General features: G+C 44.3%; 2 protein-coding genes across 11 annotated transcripts in view; both read right to left on the reverse strand.

Moving 5' to 3' along the window:
* Positions 1 to 18,525, reverse strand: part of LOC117583312 (sterile alpha motif domain-containing protein 5) — a 156,815-nt gene that overhangs the window by 57,411 nt on the left and 80,879 nt on the right. The window contains exon 3 of one of the 9 annotated variants that reach the window (XM_034271569.1): positions 10,715 to 10,756. The exons of the other annotated variants lie outside the window; for them this stretch is intronic. Within the exon in view, the coding sequence (XP_034127460.1) occupies positions 10,730 to 10,756 (27 nt within the window). The 3' untranslated portion in view covers positions 10,715 to 10,729. Of the gene's footprint in view, positions 1 to 10,714; positions 10,757 to 18,525 lie in introns of those variants that run through there. 9 annotated transcript variants of the gene reach the window in all.
* On the reverse strand, positions 13,525 to 18,151 carry LOC117583311 (poly(A) RNA polymerase gld-2 homolog A). Of its 2 annotated transcripts, none has more exons than XM_034271558.1 (5): positions 18,033 to 18,151; positions 16,449 to 17,961; positions 15,349 to 16,145; positions 15,018 to 15,278; positions 13,525 to 14,953 (listed from the first exon to the last, which is right to left on the reverse strand). In XM_034271558.1, the coding sequence occupies exons 2-5, from the start codon at positions 17,734 to 17,736 to the stop codon at positions 13,829 to 13,831; spliced, it is 3,471 nt and encodes a 1,156-aa protein (XP_034127449.1). In that variant the 5' UTR covers positions 17,737 to 17,961; positions 18,033 to 18,151; the 3' UTR covers positions 13,525 to 13,828. The 2 variants fall into 2 exon arrangements, with proteins under 2 accessions (XP_034127449.1, XP_034127450.1); XM_034271559.1 differs by lacking the exon at positions 18,033 to 18,151 and having other exon boundaries at positions 16,449 to 17,394; positions 17,845 to 17,850.

An 18,525-nucleotide genomic window follows, 5' to 3' on the forward strand; every position in this document is an offset into this window, starting at 1 on the left:
GGGGAAAGCTACTTAAGTTCGCCAGCGTGTTGCAAGCACTTTTCCAAGCGATAGAAAAGCAATTCACTTTGAAATTTGCACCTGTAAACATTGTCAAACAATCAGCGGATGGCAGGGAGCTACAGTGCGGACAATGACAGACAACGGCATTGCAGAGCACTTGCCGAGAGAGGGGTCCGCCCGGCCACCTGATGTCAGGGTGTGTCTGTGCAAATCGCCTTAGCTGGTAATTGTGTATATGAACAAACAACAACAGACCCCCAACCGGACCCAAGAAAAGAACTTCGAAGCAGCCATCGAACGGGCAAGACAGGACAGGACAGGACATCAGACCCAAGACAGGCAACTACGAGTAAAAGCAAGCAGCAGAAGCAGCAGGTCTTACAGCTCCCACATTTAGCTGACTTTGCTTCTCGGGTTACACCCACCAGGATACTCCCTCCACAACTAGCATTCGACAGATACTCCTGCGCTGCTCCTCCTGGACAGACTTCGTGAGATTGACCAGCTGCAAGGGTCCCTCTTAGAGTAGGAAAATGCAATCATAAAATGTGTCATTATATTAAACCCATGCCTGCCCCCAATCCACTTTGCCACCCACTTTCCGACTCATTTTATGCTTATTGAAAGGCCTGCAAGTACCATGCAACATTTTGCTGCACATGAGGCTCCCACTTTTTGCCTTAAATTAAAGTTGAACATTGTTGTTGTGTGGCAAAGTTCTGCATTTTCTTTTGCTTTCTGCTTCATGCCATGGGTTTTCAATTTTCCCAGCTCTAATGGGTGGCAATTGTCAGTGGGGGAAATCATCGTTGAAGCGGCAGCCAATTGAGCGGCAACCATCAGCTTTCCAATGGCTATGGGTTTTCCACATCATCGTCGCCATCGAGAGAGGGGGAGAGGAATGGGATGAGGCAATATTTAGCATATTCACTTTCAATTTTTCATTTTCTCTCTCTTTTACTTGGTTTTCCTTCTGCTCCTGCTGGCTGTTCCCTTTGTTCGCATTTCAATTGCGATTTGGCTTTTGTTTCGCTTCTTTTTTTTTGTAATTGATTTTCATGTTTCATTAGAAGGCGATTTTCCTATTCCTTCTGTGACCTTTCCTTCTGAAGAGTGTAGCAGCTTGTTGCCCTTTGTTTTGGCTTCTCATTTTCCATTTAGCATTTCCCATTTAGCATTTTCCATTTCCATTTTCTCTCAGTCGCTCGCTCTCTCTTTCTCTTTGGGTTAAATGTTACAGAATTTCACTGCTCCACCCCCTCACCAACCACCAAAGCCAATGTTTGTGTTGGGCTTCCATTTCTCTCTTTACATTTCTCACAATTGTTTGAATTTTTTACTTTCGCATGTGCGACTTGATTTCCGTTGCAAATGGCGATGCAAGGACATGGACTGAATGGGGCAGGACTTTTATAAGTGATATTGAAAGCGTTTTGTGCCTTTATGTGGGCCAGCGGCCCATTGTATTGGCCTGCCCCCGTCGATGCCATTGTTTAATGGTGCGTATGATTCATATTATATTTTGTATTTTTTGTTCTTCTGCGTTTTATTTTATGTTTCTAGGGTTCCCATTTAAACGACGCAGCCCTTTCTTGGGATCGAGCGAGTGGCGAGGAGTGGGGTCGAGCGCAAAGAAATGTAAATGAGACTCAATTAAATTCACATTTTTGCTCACTTGATCACCAAAAACCGAAAACCAAAGCGAAATTGTCCACATAAATTATGTCAGAATCGGTTAAGATAATGCACATAAAATATGTGAGAAATGCTGCTGGAACAAAAGGACACAAAAGCCATGGGATATGACCAAAAACGTTTGCATGTTCGGGCCAAATAAACAAAGTAATAAACCCAAAAGGAATTCCATAAAAACACACACAGAAAATGGCCCAAAAGCCAACCAAACCAAACCAAAAAAAGGAACAAATTGTTTTGCCAGGAAGACAGGGAATAACTGGGCCCAGAAATGTCTGCATTCTGCAGAACTAATAAAAAGGCAAAGAGAAGAAAGGCACCAGAAAGGAAAGCACAACTCAAATAGATTTTAAGGCAATTTCACTTGTGAGCGAACGCAATAAAAATCAAGAATATTTTTCAATGAATTTCCACCCGTTAAGGAAAACCCCCCACCACACTTCACCCTCCTCACCCAGCCGACCTGCAACGGAAAAAGCGGAAAAGTAAATCGGCGGCAGCGATGGCGTCTGCAGATAAACACGAAGGAGCAAGGAGTCCGGGAAGCCATTGAAACACACACGAAAGGATAGCAAAAGGAAAAATAAAACTGTAGCAGAAGAGTAGCAGAAAAAACGATTAAGCTACAGTGTGTTTCATTGCCATAAGTTGCACAACTGAAGAGCTTAAGTATTATACAAAGAATAAGAACTTCAGACAGAATGCCATTCTCGTTCGGGCAAGGGAGAGAGAGATCTCGCCATAGACTTCTGATTAAAAGGAAAAGTTTCCACGCTACAACCGATGAATAATCCCCAAAACTTTGCCTCATTGTCCCGAAACGCACTGCACCTGTCATGTGGCTTCTTTTGCTTCATACGTATGCAAAAATGAAGTCGTGTAGCTGAATGAATATCTTTATATTGAGAGGTGGGGCAAGACACTAGTGTCACGAGGTAGAAGTGGAGGCAGAGAACTGTATGTGTGGCAAATGGGAAATTGAATTTCACGCCATGCGAAAACAAAAACCCAGCTAGGGGAAAAGCCAGATCCGCTTGCCGCTTGCCGTTCCTTCTGCCTGGGAGATATGTAATAAAATAATGCTTAAAGAAAATTTACGCCATCGAACTGGAAAGTTTAGGACAGGACATCCAGGACTCATCCAAGGGCGGACGACGACGTTGTCGGCTTCGTCGTCTTCGTCGTCGTCGCACGTGCGAGCAGTCAAAATGAAAATCGAAAGCAATAAAAACTCCCCACGACACACAGCTTGGCGTATACGTAATGCGACCAGGTAAAGAGCAAAGTATGCAGCCGGGATCCGCAGGAGTAGGAGCAATCAAAGGAACTTGACAATGGCAAACCCTGCTGCATACTTATTGGGTTCGAGGGGCATGCAGATGACACAAGCCAAGCAAGCCGTTGAGCTATTTTGTCAGGGGAAAATGAGGAAAAATATGAAAAGCGACAGATTGACAGAGAACGATGACTGTCGACTGAGCCACTGCCGTTGCTCTACACAGAAAGAGGGCAAAAACCAAAAGGGAATTTTTTTTCAATTTACTTTCCGCACATTTCCACACATTTTCATGCGTAAGAATGACAATGGCTAGTGAAATCACATGAAAACTCGGGTGAGGCCGCAAAGAAGAAAATTTAATTCGATGCGGAATACCACGCAAGCGGAAGGAAGTGGAGGCGTGAGTGGCAAATAAATAGAAATATTCAGGGAACAGGCACAGCGAATTTGCGATGCTCTTTCAATGCTTAAATATATTTAAATTTCATTTGAAGAGAAAAACTCTGTGTATAATGTATAGCTCTCTCTATCAAATTGATGCTTAGAAGTACGAAATTCCTCTAAGTTTGTTCTTTCTAAACATCTCATCCTACCAGAAAGATCATTTCCCCGGGGCCTTTGCCACCACCCAAAGCATATCTACAGAAAGTAATATTTCCACTCGAATTCCTGTGGCCCATTCAAGCATCAACACAATGTTGCCTAGACAGACAGCCAGACCAGACTTGATTAGTTGTTGGACCGAAGGACAGTCTCTTACTGTTTCAATGTGTACTTTTTGGAGGGTTTGAGGGTCTTTGAGGCATTTGCATTTTTAATTCACATTTTGCTAGGGTTTTTGCATAATTCGATGTCAACGTGTGTCAACGTGGCAAGTTCTGTTTGTCTGCTGTTGTGACTGCCTCTGCTGCCACAGGGGTTCCGTGTGGTAGTATCCTATTCGGTAGCTGTCTCTGGCTGTGGCACAAAAGTTTTAACAGAAACACGAAAATTGTCTTGTCAGTTGGCGTTTGAGGCTGTCTGGGGTGGGTGGGGAGTGAATGGAATTAATATACAATTGCATGGCTGAAGGCGCATTTAAATAAAATAAACAGCAAACCGAAACTAAACAAGGACGACAACTTTACTGTCACATTCATAAATATTCATAAAACAAAAGTAGCAGCAGCAGCAGCCGCAGCAGCTGAAGTAGCATTTTCCATTTGATTGCCTCCAAAGTCAAAGTCCCCGGAAACGGAGTCAAGTTTTTTTTGTTGATATTTTTGGTACAGCTCGCGGCGGCTCCTTTGAAAATGGCAGTCAATTTTTGGAGGGCTCTACTCTCCCCTCTACAGATAAAACTCATTAAAGTGGAACTTTCTTTCGAGTGATAAGAGATAATAAACAAAGGAGAAACGACAACCAAAGTTGGTTTACAAGTCAGTTCCGTTGCCATTTCCCCAATTCCATTCGAACCGAATCATTTCCCAGTTTGCATTTCCCCATTTCCATTGTTGTTAATGAAGGTGATCTCTATCAAAGTTTTCCCCGCACTGGGGAAGAGCTTTGATGATGAGGTGTCCTTCGGTTTCAGTCCACTCCAATGTGCTGGCGATGGGGGCCACAGCCACAGCTGTGTGTTGCGAGTGGAAGCAACAACTAAATTAAAATTTACAGCACTTAAAATGGAAACGTGCCTGTTTTATTAAATCAATTTTTACGGCCAGAGGGGCAAAGTGGCGGAAAATGGAAAATCTTGGTTGTAAAAACTGAATTTTCTCTGGACCAAGTTGTTGCTGCTGTTGCTGTTGCTGCTGCTGGTGCTGTAGTTGTTGTTTTTCCGAAATAAATTAGACATTTAATGATGACCGCAGGCTGTTTGCTGATTGCTCCCTCTCTTTCTCGTTATTTCTCACTCTCTGTCTCTCTTTCTGTCTCACTGTCTGTGCCGCATTCGAAGATGGAAAAGTTGCGCATTTTTATCCGAGATTTATTTAATTTAATTGAAGTTTTATTGCTGTAACTGCCAGCAGCCATCGTTGTGGAAGAGGTAGTTGATTACTCCCCTGGACATTGCCTTCAAGAAAAGCTTTAAAGAGGGATTTTCGCTCATTGGACTTAAGGATCTTCCACACAGTTTTCTCTTTGTATTCTGCAGTTTTTATTTCTTATTTTTTGGTCTAATTGAATTAGACAAACATAAAATGCTGAATGCAGTGGCCGAGCCAAGGCGATTACTTTCACTTGAGCGCCTTAAAGGCTTTCGACACTCTCAGAGACAGAAAGACAAAGAGAAAAGCGAGTAGATGAAACAGAAAGAAAGCAAAAAAGAGGAGGGAAGACGGAGCAAAAGTACGAAGCAGCTATTGGTCAACCGAATGGTGGAAAGAAGGACATCCTCACATCAGCAGATTCAGCGATTTTTTCTAATGAAAATTACTAAACAAAACGAAGCGAGCTGCGTCCCTAATGCACTCCAGAAAATGCAGAAAGCTGCCAGTATAGTGCAGGAGAGAGAACCAGAGAAAAGTACAGAAAATTAAACTAAAAAGAGTGCAGAAAAAACGTGAGGAATGAGGCAGAGCTGTCTGCATATGAATTTCAATTTGCAAAACGCCTTGGCTGCACATGCCTAAGAGTCCTGCTACGTAAACCCAAGGACAACAGCCTCAGTCCCTCACGCAGTCACACACACAAGCATACTTAAACACACACACACCCATATGCCCTCTCACTCCTTCTCTCTCTCTGATGTCTGTGTCAACAAATTGCAGCCAGTCAACAACCTTTTTGCCAAGTTTAAGGTAATAAGTTGCGCACAAAACACACACACCAGCCCAAGAAAACGGAGCAACAAAAAAAGAAAAGGACACATTGTCTACACTTGGAAAAGAAAACGGAAGAAAATTAAGAAAAGACAAACTGGCTAAGAAGAAGACAACTGCATTTCAGGGAAAACAATCGGAGGAGTAGGAATGAAATGGAAAACTTCGCTTGAAAACTCTTCGATTTATTCGATTAAATTAGGAAAATGGTAGAACATCTTCCTATCCCAGAGTGGATTAGCAGTAAAGAGTGCCGGCTGGAGAGAGAGTGTGAAATCTTTAATTTACTAAGACATTCTTGTCCCGCTCAGATCTTGTGCTAACAATCCCTTAGCTATACATTTCTCTCAGTGTTCCAGGATCCTCTGCAACTATTCAGCCTGCTCTCCGGGCACACTCGGGCACTTCAAGCAGCTAGGTGTCCTGTGGACTGTCACTGTCCCACCTTATCCTGATCCCCGCACAATACCTGGAGTAGGTATCCTGGAGGCCAAGATGCACATGCATAAGTTACACTACACGACTGAGTAAAGTTCAAGACCCCGGGTTAGTGGTAGAGGCAGAAGACGAACACACACCACTTTATGTTTCTGGGGCGTTCTTTAATTATGTTTGCCAGATGGACTGGCTGACTGGCTGCTGCGGGAAAATGTCTGACTGCAAATCATATTAAAAGTTTTCTTTCTTTTTTTATATATTTTGTGCCCAGAGACAAAGGAGCAATGGAATGGGAGCGAAAGCTGGCAAAGAATTAAGAAACTTTGTGCGCCGCAAAATGAACTGTGGAGAGTGTGACCGACCGTTCATTCTTCCCTTTCCCTCTAGCTCTCTCGCTCTGCTTGACTTGAGTCGAGACCCAGACGACGACGCCGACTGGGTTCTGGCATTAGCAGTGGGCCGCAGGATGAGTCGAACGGGAAACACCATCTAATTATTATGCTATATGCGTGCGGGGTCCCAAAACAAATGCACAGACGGGACTAGAAAAAGGACAAAAAGAACACAAAGTGGGAAGAGAGACAGAGCGAGAGAACGAGTAAGAGATGGACATAACAATAAGTCGAGAAAAGGAACCCCAGGAACCCAACTGGGAAACATGAACATGGACTTGGACTTGGTCTTCAGTCCTGAAGGTTCTTTTTGGCCATTGTTGTTGGGCTCTGTATCTCTGTTTCTCTCATGGTATTCCCTTGCCACGCATTTTCGATTTCAATACAAATACAGAAACTGCCCCGAAGAAAGCTAGAAAATTGGCAAATGGCAGCCGCAAAAATGGAAAAGGAAACACAGACAAGGAGAGGGAAAACTTTTCCTTTCAGGCCAGCACTTAAAAACCACAAGAAGAGAAAAGCAGAGAGAAAGAGAGGTTCAGCAGAATGCAATTAAGTCTCACAGTCAGGGGAAAATCTCAGTTGGCCAAAAACTCTCTCACCCGCAACATTTCATGAGTTGGCCAAGACTCGGAGTCTCAATAAAAATTGCCAAGAGGACTTCAGTTAATGCCACACACACACAGGATGTGAAAGAGAGAGCCAGTGAATAAAAAAAGCAAAAGCGAGAGAGAGTTATAACCCTCTAACTGCATTCTGCAGCATCCAAAAGGTATTAAAGAAAAAAAATGTGGTAGGAAAAACGCCGTCCCCGCAGTGAGCGAAAAGAATGAGTAAAAAAATTATTATTTCACATTTAGCACGTAACGCACATAAATCCTTTTAAATAAACGTTTGGCACGTTTTTTGTAATATTTTTTCTTCTTCTTTGTGAAGCGATTCTGTCCACGTCCTGGTACTGGTCCTGCTGCTGGTTCTGGCTCTGGTAGTCGTCGTCGTCGTCGTCGTCGTCGTCGTCGTCCAGGTAGTAGCTGGAGGTAGACACTTAAGCCTTATCCTTTTGCAGCAACTCAGACTGAGCTGCGTGCTTTTTTAATTTCTTTCCCCTACTTTCAGAATGAAGAGCCACAAAAAAAGAAACATAACGCAAAGGCAACTGCAAGCGAGAAACGAAGCATGGAATACCCTGGATGAGGAGTACTTTTGTAGCTCTGGAGTAAAATATCTCTTGGATTGTATGACTTAGGGAAACTTCCATAACTTCTTTCATAATTTTATCACAACTAATGGAGTTCTTACTAAAGAATCGTTCCAGCCTGTTCCATCTACAGATGACACCCATATTGACAGGGTACCAAATTACTTAAAACAGCAGCAGCATGTAGCAGAAGCCCGTTGCAGCAGCCAGTAGTAGGCAAGGACAAGGAGCAAGGATTATGGCATCATTCACCATGGCGCATGCAAATGGGCATTGAAATTAATCACACTGAGCGCCAAGCAGTTGACAGGAAGTAAAGGACAAGCACAGGAAGGAGAGAGAGAGAGAGTGTGGCCATCTGTAAGTTACTTTTTAATTGATCGGATTCGCGGGTCTTGGCTGCGACTTTTCCTCAAGATCTCTCCAAGCAGCATCCGCCACCTGCAACCTGAGACTTCCTTCTCCTGTTTTTTGCCACTAATTGCAGACACTATAGTCTGGGTTGTGGGGGGTGCGGAGCGGTGTGGCGCATTCATCATTCAGCTTGGCCAAAAATTGAAACCAAAGTTGGTGTAAAAATATATATGTAGATACTGTACGAGTATTCATAATCAAGCAAAAGGAAATGCAAATGACATTCAAGACACTTGCAAAGTTATCTTCTGCATTGCGGATGGAACATCCGTTTTGTTGGCGGCGAGTCCTTAGACCAAGGCTCACACTAACGACTGACACGTGAGAAGTTTTTAACACGTACACTGCACAAAAATTTACGAGCCTTGCTTCGCATTTCTTCGTGATTTATTTCTGCTTGCTGCTGCTGCTGGTGCTTGTCTAAGTATGAATTTTGCTTCAAGCTTTAATTTTTATCACTCCCTCTGCCTTTTCCACACTCTCTCTCTGTGCCTCTCTCTCTTGCACTCTGTCCCCCGTCTGAAGGTGCCACAACGTAGCACGCGATAAGGCCGCAGCACACTTGAAACCGGCAACCGCAAAATGTTGCTGGGGGAGGGGTTGGACGCAAAAAGAAAATAAAACTGAAGACCGAAAGGAAATGCAAAAAATGACACGGAATCGTTAAGCGACTTCGACTTGAACTCTGCCTCCATAGGAGCTGGCTGACACTTGCAACAGTCAACCCCCACCCCAGTCCTCACCACTCCTCCCTCCCAATGCTTTTTGCAGTGGACTAACAAGCGTGCCCAGGCAACGGAAATACTTGGGGTCCTGGCAGAGTAAGCCCTGCCAGACCGAGTCCTGCCCTGCTATGTGCCAAGTGTTGGCGGCGATAAGCAAAGCCACGCCACGCCTCAAGCCCTCGAGCAGCAACTGTACTTCAAAACGATATGCAAATGTTGCATGTGGCAACCCTTTTTGCTGTGAAGTTTCCCCCAAAAAAAAAAACAACAGAATGCTGAAACCTTTATCGATAGATTGTTTAGAGGGCAATCGATGACAGCGATATGACAGGGAGCACAGAGGACTGCATTCTCATGGATTATAGAGAGAGATATATATGGGATATGGAAACGGTTCTATGGGGATGGAAAATGTTCAATTCTGCGGGTAATTTGTATATTTTTTGTGTCGGGCTGGGGTGTTCGATTTTTGCCTTGTCACTCCATCAGCATCCGAAAAATATTCCCACGAGACACAAAGGCAACCCTGGACATGCGTGTGTGTCACCCTCTCCTCCTTCTCTTTCTCTGTTCTGCTGACTCCTTTACTCCTTCTCTTTTCTGCTGGTTTTTCTGCGGTTGAATTTAAATTGTCTGCCCCACAGCCCTGTCAGACAGTGAGAGACGGAAGGAGGCAGGGAATGTGCCCCCATGTAGGTGCAATGCCACAAAAAAGGGATTCCCACCGCCAGTAAAAAATTGTCATATGAAAAATGCATAATAAATGAGCTTGATTGGCGCACCAAGTGGAGGCGGGAGTGAATTGGGCGTGTCCGTGGTGTGTACCCGAATACGCCTTAAAGCTTTCTGAACATTTTTTGAGGATATTTCTTCACCCGCAACAGCCGCTGATTGATTTTTCTCCCCACTTTTATGAGTATTTTTTTGGTTATTGCTTTCGTGAAGGCGTTTCGCTGTCAAGAGGGCGTGGCTCAAGCACGAAATTGAGTAGTTTTCCGAGGAAAGACAAATACATAAAATGGTTTACTAAGGGAAGGAATAGCAAAAACAAATGGAAACGATCGAAAGGCAGGTTAGAAATAAACGGAATGATCAAACAGAAAGGGCTGAGTGCCTTTGGGGCTACAGTTCATAGAGAGAGAGAGAGAGAAAGAGGACATTGGAGCTTATGCAAATGTGTTGCAGGTAAACACATGGAAATGTTTGTTAAGCACCGGAAACATTTCCACAGGATATTCAATATTTAATGCGTTTCTAATTGTGCGGGAGGTACGCACACACACACACACACACACACACACAGCAAAACAAACATGTCCTGTGGTCACAAAATATATTATTTCTATCATGAATTTGATAGGAACAATTTGATAGCCCAAAAAATTATACACCACATTTATCACAATAGTTGAAAGCCGATAGAGAGGCAAAATGATTTATTGTTTAGCCAAAAATTTAAATGCACTCTTTTTTCCACTCTCCGCTATCTCTACCTCTATCTCTCTCGCACTCTTCCCCTCTTACTGTCTAAATAACCGCTCTCTTTCTCTAAATTATGCTAAGTGCTTTAGCAGCATTTTGGCAAACCAAAACAAGGCACACAGCCACCGAAAATGAACACACAAAAAAATATAACAACAAATGCTAATGCATTAAATTGCATTTAAAACTAATTAAAATTGTAGACAAGCACTTACGCTAACATTATTCATTATTATTGTTATACGAACTGTATGGAGTTGCTGCTGTTTGTTTGCTTGTTGGTTGTTTTCTGTGTGCTGCTAAAGAGTGTGGGCTAATGAGCTTACCTGCAATTAGAAGAACAAATACATGCAAAAATTTAATCAGTTTGTTAAGTTGATTCATTTGAAAGGAGGAAAGGGTATTTTCAGTTCATTAGAGGCATAGGCAGGAGGGGAAAAACCCATGGCGGGTCAATCTGTTCGTCAACACTTATTGTCATTTAAAATGTATTGATTCATTTAACTTATTTTATTATCGCTAAAACTATCTGAATCCTTTTTGTGACGTATATTTCATCTAAAAATATCCTCAAATGGATTTCTGTCCCTTTGAATCTTTTTGGTATTCATGCATTTCAGCAATCATTCGCTGCTTCTATTTATTACACTCATTCCCCTAGTCACTCAATCACTCATGGAACTCTTTTACAGTTTTCCACCTGCCTCAGGTAATTTGTTGCCCAACAAGGAAACAAAGGACACCCAGGTAGTGGCAGAGACAAACAATTGTTGGTTCTTGTTGTTGTTGTATCTTTTGCCCGATTGAACCCTTTTGTTGTTGCTGTCTCATGCAAAGGGGCAGGAAAATTGAAATGACATCAAATGAAAATTCCCGTACGTGTCGCAAACAAACGCAATCCCCTAAAACCCATTGGGGAGCCATCAGTCTTCTTTTACTCACATACGAGTCTATGAACAAAAAAAGAACAGACTCCTCAGAGTCTGGAAAAAATGTAAAAACTGAAAAATCCCCTATTCCAGCAGCTCTTCTCCTACTCTTTCGCCATTTAGCGCCTGCCCCGCCAATTACAATGACAATGAATAATTATTCGAGACCAAAGACCAAATCACGGGACAGGAATTTTAATGACACCACAAGATGCAGCAGCAGCAGCAGCTGTCCCTTCACTCCAGTCTTCCAGGCAGCTAAAAATGGCTTGTGGAAAATTTTAATGAAGATCATCTTTCATTTTTGCCCGCCTTTGTTGTGCAAATTTTTTCTTTTTTCTGTGAATTGGAATTGGGAATAAATTCTAAATGCAAATGCATTTACCATTAACAAAAGGCATTAATTACTTTTAGTCCTGGCCCAAAGGACAGCAGGCAGCAGCAGCAGCAATTGAATGACAAAATGGTTCTACTGTGCTACGATTTGCTTCCCGATTCACTGTCCCATTTAATTGCCAACAATTTTTCGGCACATATGCGAAAATTAGTGTGACAATTGTTCGGTACGGCGTTAACGATAATGATGATTATGGCCGTGGCAGTGGCCGTGGCCGAGGCCACGATATTGCATTACAGCACGTTTTGGGCATATGTATGACCCACCCAATCAGTAATCCCAAATCCCAATTCCGTTGACAATTTTCGCCATTAGGTGGGCGACGACAGCCAGCAGCAGCAGCAGTCATCAGACGATGGCCAGCCACTCCAAATGGCACATCGACATTATATCAATTACTCAACAGGACAGGACGAATGGCTCTCAACACTCCACCATCACCATCACCAGCATCAGCATCACACACCACCCTCCCGCCACTCTCCTCTGACAATCACCACCATCACCACTAGCACTAGGAGCACCAACCATTGTGTGTGTGTCTCCGCTCTGAGTTCGATCTGTGTTCGATGATGCACTGAAATTGAGCATTGCAATTGATGAAATAATTTGCTGCACTGACATTTTTGGTTGCCATTGATACCCAAAACCGACTGATGGGTGGAGAGGAGTGCGGAGAACAGTGCGCCACGCCACGCCCTCCTATACCCATCCAACCACCCTTGTTTAACACAGCTGCCGCTGCTGCCGGTGCGGCTGCTGCTGCTGTTGCTGCTGTTGCATCAATGATTTGATTTGATTCCCTTAGATAATTGCTCAAACTGAAACATGTGCGAGAATTTTAGGCTATTTGTTAGTCCCCCAAGGGTGATATTTGATGCGAGGATGAGCAGAATGGCCAACCACTAAGAATTAATCAGAGCGGAATATCAAATTGAGCGACGTACATAATTTCATTCGAATGTAACCCCAGGAGAGGGATTGGTGCCAAGTGTTGAAATAAGGAAACCATTTCTCGACTTTATTGGATAGTTGATTGATGGATTGATGATTGCTAAGGGGTCTGATGAGATTCAAATAAGATTCAAAAGATTCCGCCCAGATATTTAAAGACTTTCATCACGCTCATATCAACTGGATACCAGAAAAACACAGAGCGTATAGAAACTATTCTACTGGTTTCGTTTTATACATTTTTTTTAATTTTTTTTGTTGTCTTCGGCCGCTGTCTTCAAATTTGAGTAAAGTTTTTGATAAATGTGGAAGTTAGTTTCTGAACATTATTTCGACTCTTGCTTTCAGCATTGTTTTGTGAAGATTTGCAGCCCTTTTTGACATTTTACAATTTTTTTTACAAGAGATTGTGTTATTTCTTTGGTGCAATTTTTGGTTGTGTTTTAGGTGTTCTTTGCCGCTTTTTGGGGGCTGTCCAATCTGTTTTATAGGTGTAACAATTGTTCACAGTGTAAGTCGTCGTCTTTCGTCTGTCACTAACTAGATATTCTAGGTTAACCCATTTCCTACCTATATTTAATTAGTATTTTTTTTCAATCTTCTAGTTTTCTATTTTTTTTTTCTTAACATTTTGCCTTTATAAATTTTTTTTTTGTTTTTTCTTAAATTTTATTCATTTTTTTTACTTTTTAAATTTTTTGATATTTTTTCTAATTTTTTTTAAATTTTTTACTTATGATTTTCAAAATAATTTTTGATTTTTAAAATTTTTTTTGTCTTCTATTAAATGGTTTTGATGGATATTTTTGGCAACTGTTTTTTTTAAATTTTTTTTTGCAATTTCCCAAATAATAATCCGGCAAACTAATTTTTGCGACCGATTGATGATTGTATCTGTCTTTTCTTTTCTTTTGAGCCGGTCCGACAAAATCAGAATAGAAAACTGGGAAATTTCCTATCAAATGCAACGTCGAATTTACATTTTTTTTCTTTTGTTAAAAGGCCTTGGGCAAGTTGTCCGAAAAATAAAAATTAACTTTACAATATTGAAATTTTTTTCCACTCCCGTAAGAACTTGGTCTATTGATTTTTTTACATTTTCTGAACAGAGAGCAAAGCTAATGATCAGATCTATATGCCTGAGGGGCTAGTCCCATTTGAGGTGGTTCGATAGTTACTGTGTTGGTGGAGCTGCTGTTGTAGCTTGTGGGTAATTTCTCTTTGATTTCGTCCCAAATCGCGGTGGTGCACTTGTCCACCATTTTGAGCAAACGTGGCGAGATCGCCTCACTGTTCGAGTCAGATGAGGGTAACTTGAACTCCGAGTCCACCGATGGGGAGCGCATAGCGATGGTGGGCCCTTCATAGTCCTCGAATATAGACCTGAGATTCCGTGTGGACTCCAGGCGTTTGAAGCTGCACAAAAAAATGGCGCGGACGCGCTCAAACGTCTCCGGATCGTAGACGGATCGAGCAGTATTGGTCTGATCGAAGGGCTCCTCGATGCACAGCTCAATCCACTGGTGTATATCGTTTTTGGGTGCCGTGGCGGCGCGACACAACTCAATGGGCAGCAGTCCACCCACACGTATGGAAATGGCATATTTACCAAACTCAAAGTTGCTATAATACTGCAGAAAGCTAAGCATCAGCTCGCCCAGGGTCTGTGTATTCTGCGACTCGTACGGTGCCATCACCTCATTCATGTCCACGTAGCCACTGTCCGCGGTATCGAGCAGCTCAAACTTTTTCGGATACATCTTATGGAGGCAGGGTAGCACCGGGGGACTGACGCCCGACTGCAGGAAGTGGATGACCATCAGCATGAGTGAATAGCTGGAAATGGTCATGTTCTTGGCATTGTTAATATTATGATGCTGGGCCCACTGCTTCACGACCAGGGCCATGGGTCGGACACGCCATTCCAGTTGCGAGTAACAGTAGAGCAAATGCGTGTTGCGTATGCCCACAGAATTGTTGAAGTTAATATCAATCTCGACCTTGTGTTGGCAATCGGTGAAGCGGAGTATCGGCACTCTGGCCTCAATCAAATTGAAGTCCTGGAACTTATTGGTGCCGCTCAACAGGCTGCGCATCATTTGCAGATGATAAACAGCCTCGGAGCGCGGATCAAGGTTCGGATTTGTACAGCCCACCATGCACATGTCCATGTCCGAGCATTTAGAGCCGAAATTCGAAATGGAAGAACCCACCAAATACAGACCGTACCGTGGGTACTGGCTCTGCATGGGAGAAAGGATGCACTTTAGACTTTGGATCTTTCTTTTTCGACATCACAAAACTTACCACAGCCAGATTGTAGATGAAGCGCCACAGACGCATCTTTGTTTTGTAGATGCTGCTCGTCTGCTGCGCCTCGAGGAACTTGTTCCAAATGTCCAGGGACAAGGACTCCCAGCTGGTGCGACTGGGCACAGTGCGCGGTGGACGCTTAATTTCCACGTGCTTGCAACGGAGCATGAAGCGATCCGCTGGGGTATAGCCATAGAACTCGCGCCAGTAGCGATTCTTTTGGTCCAAGGGTAGCAGATACTCTGGAGTTGCATCCTGACAGGGGGGGGGGGGGTATGATAGATGGTATGAGATGGAAAAGTCCCCAAAGGATATACAGACATACCATATGGAACGCAGACAGTGTGCTTTTGCTGGAGCAGCCAACCGGGGTCTTGAATCTGTCCTCCTCCTCCGCATCTTCTCCGTTCTTCTGCAGCAGCTCCAGTTCTTCCCTGAATTGTGCATGTTCTGGTATCGAACTGAGCATAGGGAATCGAAATCCATTGGATTGGCTTACGCTTGGTGTGACACCGCCACTGTCCATGCCATTCAAGTGGCTCATATCGCCATAGGGCACCAGATTGGCTCCACTCAAATCTGGTAGCTCAGTGCCCGTTGCCGTGGCCACACACTCCATGGTGATGCTCCGCACATAGGACTCTATGGAGGCATCACTTAGCTCACCCTCGGACTGGTCGCTCTCGACGCTGGGTGTCCAGCTGGCAAAGGACTGACCATCCTCCAGAAGGCAATCTTGAACAAAATCTTTCTCCTGCTCGTGCTCAGACTTGTCTTGCCCACGATCGGTCGAGTATTCTGGACAAAGCGAAGTCCAGAGCTCCTCCAGTTCCATATCGAGCTGTGCTTGGGACACGGGACTGTTGGCAGTCAAAGGTCTCATCATTCCAGCACCAGATTGGGTCTCGAGAATGCCGCCTTGATTCTGGCCATAGTTGACGTAGCCAAATTCTTCCGTATTTCGGGCATGATAGTAGCGTGGTTGTTGGCTCTGATGTTGCATCGGTTTGTTGTACTCCATGGGATTGTAGCTGTTGTTTTGCTTGTTGCGGCGCATCGCTTGACTCGCATTTAATTGCTGTTGCTGCTTCTGTTGCTGTTGTTGCTGTTGTTGCTGCTGCTGCTGTTGATTCTGCGACTGCAACTGCTGTTGATAGTTGCCACCACCTCCTTCTGGGTCTGACTTGGCATAGTGCAACTGACTGCGATATGTGCGCTTCGGGTGCTTCGTTATGGAAGTCAAAGAAGGGCTTTGCTCCAAGTTGGACTTGGAGGAGGAACTCGACAACGAATCCGACGAGTTGGAGATGTGTTTTTTACCCAAATTATTTTTCTTGACCTTGGGCCCCCAGCGAGACAATTGAGAGCCACGCGGAATCTTTTCCTGATCCTGCATCTGTTCCTGCAACTGCAACGGCTGCTGATCCTCCCCGTTCGGCGGATACAAGCCCCGCTGGTTGTGGGCCTGATTAAATCGGGATCCGCCCGATCCAGCAGCCCTGTTGTAGAATGTCTTTGACTCGCCATGGAATGCCTGTTGGTTGTAGGCCGAGTTGGGTGTCTGTCCACGTCCAGATCCGCCGTTGCGTTGCTGTCCAGCACGGTTAAGCCGCAAGAGTGCTCCATTAACGTTGCCACTCTCGAACGAAGGTGCAGGTCCATGTCCTGGGACGGTTACTTCCATCTGCTGGTTCCCAGCAGTTCCCTGAGGCAGTTGCTGTTGCTGCAGAGACTGCTGGAAGCTGTTCACCTGCGTGGGCCTCTGTTGTTGCTGTTGCTGCTGCTGTTGTTGCTGTTGCTGAGTATTTCCCGTGTTCGAGGCGAAGACGGAGTTGTGATTGTGACGATTGCTCATGCGGTTGCCTCCACCCGGCGAATTATTCATGTAATTCGGATAGTACACACGATGACCACCTCCGTAGTTCTGCTCATAGCCCATGGGCAGAATTGGTACTCCATAAGGTTGGGTATATCCCTGGTTGAAGGGATAGTTGCGATCGAATTGCCACACGGCATTCTCTGTGTGCCACAATCGCCGCTGCTGCGGTGCACTCTGCACGTAGCCCGGATACATAAACTGTCCTGGGGGTGCTACCACAGTTGCGGGCATGCCCCCGCTGCTGTAGCGACTACCGGAAGACATTTGGGTCTGACCTGGCGGCGACATGGACAACTGCGGAGCATCTTGATGCAAGGACAGCGGTAGTGGCGGCGTCGTGCGCATACTTCGAGGCGTTATCGATGGCGATGTGGGTATGTCCAGTACAACCCCAGCCATACTCGTGCCAATGTTGTAGAGGAACTCCATCGAGTACCTGTAGCCCCCGGGTGGACGTGGAAAGATTTTTGGCATCTGGTCCTTCAAACTTCGCTGCGCCGCATCCTCGCCAAGCATGCCAGGAGGAGGACCACCAGAGGATGATGCACCTTCGACTGCAGCTGCTGGGATGGGACTCACTGGCTGGGCGGGCAAGCCCTGTGCTGCTTCTGTTCGGGATCCCTCTCCTGCGTCTCCATTTGGGGCCACAGATCTCAAACCATCTTCTTCCTTTTCAGCCATTCCCTCTGCTCCATTTGCCACCATCGATCCTTCTCCTTGGGCACCCAGGGAAGTGGCTCCATTTGATGCTAGGGATTTAGCTGTTGAGTTGGCTGCCACCAGTGTAGTAGTGGCACCTGCAGTGGCACACTTTGCGGCCATGACTGTGGACATATTTACAGATGAACGCGGCCTTAAACCGTTTGCCGCACACACTTCAACAAAAGGCTGGCCAAATAAATACGGACACGAAATGGGAAATGGGGAAAACCAAGTGCTAACGTTGGAGTCACCAACTTGGATCTCAGGCTAAACCCGTTCGGAAAAATGTTTGTGTTGGATGTGAAATGAAATGTGCCTTAGATTGACGATTCCAAAATTATCATAGTTTTCGGTTGCCTGAAAAAAAAATTGCATTTACTTTCCAAGCTCTTCTAGCACTCTGCATTTATTTTTGGTGCGGCACTCACGCTGTGATTGTCCTCGCTTCGATGTTGATTTCTTTGCAGATTGTTTGCCACAATTTTTACATGAATTTGCACACAAATTTTCACCAGGCTTGGAAGGAGCCGAACACTTGCACAAACACATACACACACATGTGTACTGCATCGACACGTCATCTAATGTCAAAAAGTTGGCCAGTCATTAGCTTGTAAACAGTGCTGGCTAACGCCAAAGCTTATTTCATAACCGATTTTTGTGTGGTGAAGGATGCGATAAAATCTTTACCAACACTAATTATTGTATTTTCATTGAATAAATCAGCGAAATGTTGAGGAAAAGCATGTTTTAACTCATCTTAAGATAATTCATTGATAAAATCAAAATAAATAAAGCTGCAGGCACAGTTCAAATGGAGTGGGAAAGAATAATTGACTTTCTTTAAAAATAATTGCCACGCCTGTCTTTCTGTTTGTATTCGTATTTTGAATCGTTTTATTCTGATTAATTCAGCTCACA

Source organism: Drosophila guanche, unplaced genomic scaffold, assembly GCF_900245975.1.
Source record: "Drosophila guanche unplaced genomic scaffold, DGUA_6, whole genome shotgun sequence".
NCBI lineage: Eukaryota > Metazoa > Arthropoda > Insecta > Diptera > Drosophilidae > Drosophila > Drosophila guanche.

Bases quoted from the DNA above. Each gene is read 5' to 3' on its own strand.
- LOC117583311 (XM_034271558.1), bottom strand. From the start codon at position 17,736: ATGTCCACAGTCATGGCCGCAAAGTGTGCCACTGCAGGTGCCACTACT. The intron at 16,146-16,448 runs ATCAGCAGCCGT...AGAATCAACAGC, and splicing joins GTATCCGCCGAACGGGGAGG to AGCAGCAGCAACAACAGCAA. The intron at 15,279-15,348 runs GTATGTCTGTAT...CCCCCCTGTCAG, and splicing joins CACTGTCTGCGTTCCATATG to GATGCAACTCCAGAGTATCT.